Source organism: Carassius auratus, unplaced genomic scaffold (genome assembly GCF_003368295.1).
Source record: "Carassius auratus strain Wakin unplaced genomic scaffold, ASM336829v1 scaf_tig00029232, whole genome shotgun sequence".
Classification (NCBI taxonomy): Eukaryota; Metazoa; Chordata; class Actinopteri; order Cypriniformes; family Cyprinidae; genus Carassius; species Carassius auratus.
The window spans coordinates 1,185-11,470 of record NW_020525755.1 but is presented as its reverse complement, the minus strand read 5'-3'; the positions used below and the strand labels follow the sequence as shown (position 1 = coordinate 11,470).

Genomic DNA, 10,286 nt, shown 5'->3' with positions numbered 1-10,286 from the left:
AAGAAAGAGATTACAAATTTTAAATAGGCGTTCCCTGAGCTGAGCTGTAAGATCCAGGGGCATGCGTGTGTGTAGAAACAGAGATGACCTGCAGGTTAATCCAACATCGTAAATCTTTTAGATCGTTTAGTGTTAACCCGGATTTTATTCCAGTGAAAACAGACGTGATGGAGTACAGTGGTTCGTTACAGTTCATGACAGTAACCAGCAGGATGCTTCTGAATGTGTGGCACTATAGTGAAAAAGAAATTAAACTCTACATTATTCATGAGAACGAACGACACAAATGCTGCTGAATGCAACCTCATCATTTGTTAATGCACTATATAAAAAAATCTACTGAACATTTGAGTTTTAATGTAAATAACTGAAAAAATAAATTGCTATTTGTCACCAGTAGGTTTGACAAACCTAGTGTATCTTTAATGCCATATTTGAAAATGTAAGAGAAAATGCAATTTGAAAGGTTCTGGTTTTGTAACTACTTAAATGGCTTTTCATGTGAACCAAAAAACTATCATATTTGCTTTATAAGACATTGAATATAAGTGCATACTTATGTTGTCTTTCTAAAGCCTGACATCCATTAAGTACAATATAGCTGCAATATGTGGAAATATAACTCCCAAAACATATTTTGGTGCTTTTGACAAGCTTTTGGGTGAACTATTGTTTTAATTAATCTTTCAACCATTTTTCGAAGGGCAGGCTAGGATTTTTTTTTTTTAAATGTTTCTGTACATCAAGTCATCATAATTAATCTAAGCATCTGCAGTCTCAACACGAGCTGCTGCCATTCAAGTGTACATCATCATCCACTGAGATGGCAGAGAATATATTTCCAAAGTGCATCATTGGAGTCGATACTCCATTCAGTGGCCTGTTAGCGGCTTAGTAAAGGCTCTAGGGGTAAAGGTCAGATTATTTGAGCAGTTTGGGAACAGTCATAGAGGTCATGGCGGTCATGGTGTTGGTTGGCACAGTGATGTCTCTGAAGATGGGCTGAGACACAGTGGAAGAGGATGGTTTGTTCTGGTTCAGAGTTTCTATGATCATCTGTCTCATTTCTCGACTGGCATCTCCACGGACTGCTAACAGGGCCACAATGTGCTCCTCTCTAAAGACAGAGAAAAAGGTGGATCTGAGTGTCCATTCAATGTTAATGATATTGTTATTATGTAAAAGACCATTTAGTTGAGCTCTCCTTTGGCAGCTGAAACATTTCACAAATTTCATAATTTTACATTACTGCAATGTGTCTGTATTTGTCTTTTTTTTTTTTTTTTACTTGAGAATAACAGAAATATCATCATAATGCTAAAAAAAAAAACTAATGGCAATCAAAACAGGCTTTATTATCTGTACAATATATCTCTCCTTTTTATTTCCTTTGTATCTCGCAAAACGTTTCATCTAGCTCCAAGCAATAAAAACTTTTTTTTTAATCAATGTTTTCAATGTGAAGAAGTCTGACCTGATGTCAGGATATTTGGACACCAGGGTGGACACCTCCAGGTAGAGCAGCGCAGGATCGGTCAGTTTGAAGACCTCAGCGATGGCAGAGATGGAGTCACACAGCCGGTCTGTGTCCTCTCCCTGAGCACACAAACACGCTTTACAAAGAGCTCTTCAAAAATGACCATAAAGCAATAAACCCTAGGTCTGTTGGATGACCGCAGCATGTTCTAGACATCATTCCTTCTCAGTGCAGAGGGTTGTGAGACTCACAGCAGAAAGTTTCCTGAAGAGGAATTTGAACTGATCTGCTTCTTTCATCATCCGGTCGGCTCCGTCCTTCCTCTCATCAGCGTTTTTAAACGAGATGCGCTTCTGCATGATGGCCTTCAGATACTCAACCACCACCCGCCGATGAGCCTCGCTCGTCATTTCCTGTTTAACACAAACCAATCAAAACACGGCAATAAAAACCATATCAGTTAGTGCTGAAAAACGTTACATCTGCATTAGATTCACTCATTGAATTAATGCAGAATGTAATGTTTGTGTTTGATGCGAATGTGATGCGAATGTGATGTGATTCATCTGCGATAATGAACGCGATAGTGCGTAGCTTGTCAGCGAACTACGGCTCTGTATATTAAGTGCCGCTCCATTTGAAAGCAGGTGATGGATATTTATTACTAATCCCAGAACCAGCTTTACTAAAGAGACACCCATGACAATCGCATGCGATTAAGCGTGCTGCTCTAATATATATGTATCGATACATGATTGTACAGAACAGTCTTCCGATCTGATGAAAAAAGTACAAATTTAGCATTTTAACAAATAAGACAAATAACAAATTTCGAGTGCAAACCTGATTATTAGGCTTTTTAACTTTGGCAAAGTCATTAAAGTAGTCTTCCACGGTCACACAGATGGTGTCTACAGCATGAGATCCGGTCAACCACTTCCGGGTCAGCAGATCATTAAGATGATGCTGTCAAAAGAACAACAAAAAAAATCTGACACATTTATCCTAGTTACTAAACCTCAACATCTAACCGTACACAACCTGAGCGCATTTACCTCCAAATCCAGGAAGACTTCATCCAGCAGGAACTGGCAGCCCTCTCGGGCCACCTCGTTCAGGAGCTTGTCTATGGTGGCGTCGATCTGAGTGGGTTCAGTCGACTGAGAGTACTTCCTTTTCAAGCTATTTATAGACTCTCTGAAACAGGCATATTGAAGTTAATTAGTTTGGTTCATTAGCAGCATATTACTCATGTTAAGAAGTAATATCGCAGAAATAGTTTATGAAGTAAACTAGAAGTAATTATGAAAATGTTTTATCACGCGCGATTATCGCCTACATTTAACGACTCGTGAATAAACAAAGGGTGCCAATGTGAGAGTGCACACTGACGCACAAAATGGGCAAATAAAAGCATAATTTTTTTTTTAAATGTCTCAGGTATTTTTGGCTTGATGAGACACTTTTTAAAACTGGCTGACCAATGAGATTAGCACTTTTGTTCAGGTGCCTGGAGCTACTAAAGTGGCACTCAAGCACGATCACACTTGATACCTAACAACGAAGAGGAAGTAGACCAAAACGATGCATCGAGGCAAGATGAATGTAGAAGCTGATGGTCTCTTTGGAGTCTAAACACCAAAAAAAAAAAACTCTACAGTGACTACAAAAATCTTGATAAGAGGGAGTTATTATGGAGAGGAATTGCAGCAGAAGATCAAACAGGATTCGATTTCTGCTTTTCATTAAGCACAATCTAATGTCAGTGTTGTAACTTTTGTTGTTGAATAATTATTTAACAATTTTCTGAATAGAAGCATATGTGATGCTAAGTGTGAATAATTAGAAACATTATTATGTTTGTTTATTTTGAAAGATTGCAATGATGTGCATCTCACCCTGATCTACTTCAAGTACACACTAAGTATGCTGACATCATTATTAATCATTTAGCCTTGTCAAGTAGGGGAGTTGTGTGGTTTTTTCTTCTTGTGTTCTGAAGTAAAAGAACGAGAAATATGACATCCGTGTAAGCGTCTCAATTTTCTAGAACTTTCACTAACAGTCAGGGAGTGAATTTGCATGTTCAGTCGGCTCATCGCCTGCGAAAGTCGCTTGAGTATGAACCCAAAAGGCAATAAACGCACGCGATAAACATCTCAGTGTGTATGAGGCTTAAGACTGCACACATACAAACAAAAACAAAAAAACACATTAGGCTGTATGGTATACAAATTCTATCTTTTTACATCTCAAAATGTTAACTAAACAGGACAATTCACCCAAAAATGAAAATTCTTTCATCAATTACTCATGTCATTCCAAACCTGAATTAGTTTTTCTTCTGTTGAACCGATATTTTGATGTATGTTGGTAACCATAAGGTTCCACTGACTTTTTTTGGGGACCTCAAACTTTTTGATTACCAACATTAATGCGTCACAGAGAGAGAGAAAAACAAAACAAAAAAACTTTGCAAAGACATGCTGGTTTGCAACGTAAATAATAACAGATTTTCCATTTTTGATCAAATTGAATTTGAACTTTTTAGGAATTCCCGGAGACCCTGAATTGCCAATAATTTAATGCATTACCATTTATTAATTTCAAGACACTCACTTGAACGTCTGACAGTTGTTGATGATGGCGATCATGTACTGAACGTAGCACTGCGGGAGCTGACGATCTTTCAGATGTTCCTCCTTGTAGCTGATCGCCTCCTCTCGATACCTGCATACACATGCAAGAGTGGTGAAAATGTGCATCTTTACCAATAATGACAACTTTTATAATGATCAGCGGTCAGTTTGAGATCCCAGTACCTCACAAGGAACGAGTGCATCTGCTTCAGACAGACTCTCAGCACCTGCTCTTTAAAGGTCTCGTTGATCTGCGCAGCCACCTGCAAATTCTGCTCAAACATCTGAGGAGCAAATAAAGGAAGATCTCATGCCAAAGCTCACGTGAGTGGGTGTATTAAAGCATGAGGTCAGCTAGAAGTTGTTGTACCTGGAAGACAATAGCAGGTAAGGTGGTTTGGTAGTAGCCGTCCTGGTCAGCCTCAGGCTCCGTCTCCTTCTGCCAGTCTTTCTTATCAGTCTCCAAAGCTTTGCGCAGCCAGCCTGTGATGTTTGACTGGAGAGAATTGGAAGACAAGAGCGGGCTGCTGAACTGAAAATGCTTGGTCATGCACAGGTTTTCAAAAGTCTGCGCAGTATGTAAGATGTAAAGGCTTTTATTTTGAGTCCTGTGCTGCACTCACAGTAAAGGTTTTGAGGTATTTGCCCAGCAAATTATCCACCACGTGTTCGGGCAGCAGTGGCTCCAGCTGCTTGACGTCACACTCAGGCTGCAGATCAGGATGAGCCATCATCTCCACACTGAGAGAGACAGAAGACAGAACCAGACATCACTTACACTAACACACCAATTACATGCGCTTCTGCTCCTCGTCAATGTCAAATGTTAGAGGTTTTCTAAAAGATTTGTATGACAGAATTAAATGGGAGTACATTTAGAATGTGATTAAAGAGTAAGTTTGAACTATGTGAGTATTTTAATGACTGATGCCAATTTCAAGTAATATATGATATAGATTTGGAAATAGGTAATAGATAATGCTTACATGTAGTGACAAATGTACACAATAGTAAAAATAGGTAAAAATGTAAACAATCAGTCACAATGCTTAAGAATTAAGGTAACACACTAGCTTAGTTTAAAAATGTTTTTGTCATTTCCTCTATCTGTTTTTGGAAATATGACTAGGATAAGGTTAATCAGAAATTATTCATATAACTGCCATCCATGCACGTTGTTACTGCTATTAAACTATTAGCTAATATTATTAGTTAAAAGTCAAACTTTTTTAATGCACTTTTTTATTTGATTAAAAAACTATTATTGTTTAAAAAAAACTGAAATATAAAATACAGATGACATACAGATGAAAAACAGACTTCAAAACTTGTAAACAGTAAAGTTAGAAATGATGCATCTGCAGCCAAATGCAATAAAGCTAAATAGAAAAAAAAGAATAAAAATGCCAAAAAACCCACACAAAACGACTACAGTTTAAACTAGAATGAAAATATAAAAATCAAAGTCTAAATATTAATAAATACTATGATAGTATACTGTATAGATGCAAAGAAAAAAAAAATTCATAGTGCATCCCAACATGTCCTTCAGCATGTAAAAGCTGAAGATCTGCAGACAAGTCTCTATCTCCTGCTCTGTTTAGCTCTACTACACACAAGTGCATTAATCTTCCGGCTCAATCCTGTGAGCGCACGCGATCTGATGGTCTGCTGTGAGTCCATCAGTCAAGCTGTGCTGCTGCTCTCGGCTAATTGCTCCCTGCTGCGCTCTGACAGACTGATCTGCCACTGAGGAATGTGATGCTGAGTGAGGCTAGTAAAGGCAGCATCACAGATGGCCATTTTCTCTTCAACCAAATGTTTACTTTCATTTCAAATTGACTAAGTTTTTCATTTAACATAACAGCGGGAAACATATAAACCCTTTTTTGCTGGAAAACGATGGCATATGATAGAATTACCACAGCTAGCCACTTGATAACATTACCTTGATGAGATTTAAATAAATTCAATTTAAAACAACAGTATTACTATATATAACCTGTTTAATGTAATATCAACAGCCTAAAACACTTTGAAAAATAATAATAAAATTATGATAATAATAACAATAAATGCTATATTTTATATTAATAACAACAATAAATGAATAAATATATTGTTTGGAACAAACAGCAAATTGCTGAGAATATGCAATTAACTCAAAAATGTAATTACATTTTAAATTATTCATAATTTTCATTTTCATGAATAATTATTGCTGTCTATAGATAATAAATAAATAATAATAAAAAAAGGCATGATTTGTCTTTCATAGAAGAGGTGGCAACCAAAATAGAAAATTATTACAAAGAGAGGCTTATTTGATTTTTGAGTTGAAATCATTAACACCGACTGGTTTAAATGAAGAGTTTTCTGTAAAGAGAAATTATCGTTCATTAATTAAGATCAGCTGTCAACAATTTGCAATTGTGACTATATAAGTGCGTTGTTGCTTTTTGCCTCATGAGCACTGAAGAAAGCATGGACTGAAACCCTTTTTGCTTTGGTCTGTTTTTAAGACACCTTGCACTTTTTTATTAAAGTATTAATTTTTTTTTATATATATATATATATATATATATATATATATTTGATAAAAACAATCTATCAGTTTTCACTGACAGATAGATCTCAAGTACTCATGCAAATCCCTGTTTCATTTAAGATAAATGCAGTCCACATGTGTCTTACCTTTTATACGTGTTGAGGACCCACGTGAGAAGAGACACGATCTCGTTGGCTTCCAGATCTTCAGCTGCGAGCTCCTGCACGCGTGCCGACACTGATTTAAGATACAGGTTTAGGAACACCTGGAAGGTGTTGTAGTGTGGCGGGAAGCACTGCACCATCAGGTTCTTCACCACGGTCAGGTCATCCAGAACGTACTTCCTAGTGATCTCCAGCAACCTCACCAGCCACATCTTGTCAGACTCGCGTGTTTCTGACTGCGTGCTCTCGATGCGACCGCTCACGGTGCTCTCTAGGACTTCATTCATTCGATTTTTCCAGGATTTGGGCCTCCCGGGTGGGATGAACCCGGTCTGCTTCTTACGGTCCAGCATCTTGCGGTCGATCTTCTCTTCACGCTCGATGATTCGGACCACAGACACCAGCATGGTGGGGTCGCGGCGGACAGTGACCATGGCGCGTTGGAGGACCATCCAGAGTTGTTTGGAGAGTTCCTCTGACAGGCCCTGCACCTGGCCAAAGTAGTTACGAATGAGGTTCATGTCATGGACGTTCTTGCTATCCATGCGATACTGCTCGTACATGAGGTCATCGCGGGAGCACTCCAGGTCCATTAGCTTGCGGTGAGCTTGAAGCAGCTCGCCCTGCTCGATCAGATCATGGGTCTCTCGTATGATCTCGGGTACTGTAGAGGAGGGAGCAAAATGTTGGTGCAGCGTCAACAGATGCAAATCATACCAATATAGGACCTAGCATCAATTAGAAGACAAAAACTGTATGTAACTGTAAATAAATACATACATACATACATGGCAGTGAAAATATATGGTAGTAAAAATTAGGCAAATATTGTTGGAGAAAAACAAGCCATGAATGTGCATCAAAAACATTAGAAAAGTAAATAACTCAATATAAAAATGTATTTAAATAAATCAACCTGTAAATGTACAATTGCCATAATAATAGCTAATAAACAGTTAAATAAATGCGTTTAAGATTTGGAGAAAAACAACATTTAAATGGGCAATAAACTGACAAATAACTAATACATATTTTATAAAAGAATTTAAAATAAATGAATAAGTAGTAAAATGACTAAACTATTGTTGGAAAAACAACTTGTAAATGTCTTAAAATAGGTAATATGTGGTAATAAATAAATAAATTAAAAAGTAGTAAAAATAGCAAATACTATTCAGTAAAAACAACATGTAAATTTTCAGTGACACATTTACATGCATAAATTGTGGGAAAAGCATACCATTGGAGATAAAAAAACAAACAAATCAAAAAGAAACTGCAAAGGAGATGTCAACAGGAAAAAAAACATATAAGAGTAATAAAAATATGATAATTGCTATTTTTATTAGTAAATATTTTAAATGACAAAAATAACCTGTGGACCTTCAAACAAATCCTATTTTAATTGAGTATCTATGATAAATGAACCAGAGTAAATGAATTCAACTCGGGCAGCATCCAGCCTCACCTGAGAAAATGTTTTTGAGGTTCTCGACGGCTGAAGCCAGCTGACTGTGCTGAACCACTGCGTCTTTCACGTCCTTCAGACTCTCTATGGTGTTGATGCTCTGCCTCCAGTCTTTACTGACGTCTGCCAGAGAGCTCTGGATGTCTTTCACATCACACAGGGCTTTATGGAGCTGCATGAGGCCTGTTCGTACCCCATCCAACTGAGACTGAATAGCAGCCTGAAAAGTGATAAAAGGCTTGGTTTAAATGAACTGGTAAAACCATTCCTCAGATTAACAAATGGTTAAATGCAAGTAGCGTCACCTTTAATCTAGCTTCCACGGAAGCTTTCTTGCGCGCCTCTCTCCGTCTGTACTGCTCCACTTTGTCGAGTTGGTCAGAGCGCTGCAGCATCCCAGCAACCCTCTGCACTGCCGTGGCAACCGCCTCTCTGTTCGTCTCCTCCATTGTAACTGATCCCAAACTGCAGGGTTCAAGGTACTAAAATGGAAAAAACAGCAAGGGTTAGAAGTGCTGATAATGACCCTAACTTCAGAACAAGAGATACTGAATGACCCGACTCAAACAGCAAGAGTTAAATGCACTCAGAATGACTGAAATAGCTGTAAACATCACCAATACTAAACTGATGGGTTAATTGCACTGCAGTGTTATTTTCATAGACAGTAAAAGAGTTATTTAGTATCACTGAGAGAATTAATTTGGTCATTAATATTTTAAATTACAAATTCAATTTGTAATTAAATTAAATGTTTAAATTTATTTTTATGTTTTTATGTAAATTTAACATTTTTATTCTGCTTAAATTTTATTCAAAGTTTTAGCAATTGTGTTTGTTTTTTTATTCGTTTCTGCTTAAAAAACATGTTTAAATTAGCTTTTATAAAAGTTATAGTTACATTTTAAATTCATCAAGTTTAAACTAAATAAAAATATGAAATAATTGCACATATTTTACACTATTTAATTTCAGTTAACGTTTATTTTTTATGGTTTTAATTTTATTTCCTACTACACTGAAGTGAATCATAGAGCAGACGTTAAATCTGAACAAAATGACATATCTGACTGAGCATTTGCATTTTTGCAGCTGGTTAATGCAGTTTTTGCATGTAGTATTTAAGCTAACACAAACAAATAAAACTAGTTACGTAGACCTGCTCAGAATTGGTATGGTTTAGGAAAAGAATCAAATGAAACTGTAATTTTTTTTATTTATTGTAATAATCGCGCACATATCTTGCTGATTTTCTGTGCCCGAGGCCCATACTGACAGATGCTACCCTGGCTAACAATATTAGCATTCAGAGGTCTGCGCTTTTCATACATAGATCGTTAAAATCTCGATGTCATGTGAAGGTACTCAACCCGGACCTGGTGTTTGTTTTGCCGAGCTGCGAAGTTGTTTGTTCATGACCTGTTCATTGATATTTTATTTTAATGTTTATTCTCTTCATTTAATGTCATAACAGCTGCTTCTTCCTGGTGTCCGCCCAACGCTCGGTCAGATGACGGCAGCGACTGCGCCGAGAGCATCAACCGTGCGCAGGGTTTACGCAGAAAACGGACCAGTGATTATGAAGGACACACGTGAAGATTAATATATATATATATATATATATATATATATATATATATATATATATATATATATAATATATATATAATAAAAACTAAATAATTTATAAATTAATGAAAGAGTAACTCATGTACAGAAACAGATTGCTGAAACTGAAATATTATAAATATTAATACAAATAATAAAATACAGTGTTTAGGCCAGCAATGGTTTAACAGTCTGACAGTTAATGATGTAAATTTCCTCTGGGACAGATAAAATATGTCTATCCATCTAGTGGCTAATTCATCATAAAATTTTGTAGGGAATATTAATATATTTACAAACAGGATTATTTGAACAATTCCTTAATACAGTATACTTCCCACACAATACAAATAAATAAACAAATAAAAGTAAAAAAATATAC

General features: G+C 36.6%; 1 protein-coding gene across 2 annotated transcripts; it reads right to left on the bottom strand.

Moving 5' to 3' along the window:
* Window positions 1-230: 230 nt before the first annotated feature.
* LOC113079798 (exocyst complex component 3-like) lies at window positions 231-9,699 on the bottom strand. 2 transcript variants are annotated; one of them, XM_026252020.1, is made up of 13 exons: window positions 9,667-9,699; window positions 8,602-8,778; window positions 8,297-8,516; window positions 6,811-7,492; window positions 4,740-4,857; window positions 4,487-4,612; window positions 4,300-4,400; window positions 4,097-4,207; window positions 2,533-2,674; window positions 2,321-2,443; window positions 1,729-1,890; window positions 1,475-1,596; window positions 922-1,117 (listed from the first exon to the last, which is right to left on the bottom strand). In XM_026252020.1, the coding sequence occupies exons 2-13, from the start codon at window positions 8,743-8,745 to the stop codon at window positions 922-924; spliced, it is 2,247 nt and encodes a 748-aa protein (XP_026107805.1). In that variant the 5' UTR covers window positions 8,746-8,778; window positions 9,667-9,699. The 2 variants fall into 2 exon arrangements, with proteins under 2 accessions (XP_026107806.1, XP_026107805.1); XM_026252021.1 differs by lacking the exon at window positions 9,667-9,699 and having other exon boundaries at window positions 231-1,117; window positions 8,602-8,745.
* Window positions 9,700-10,286: the final 587 nt, after the last annotated feature.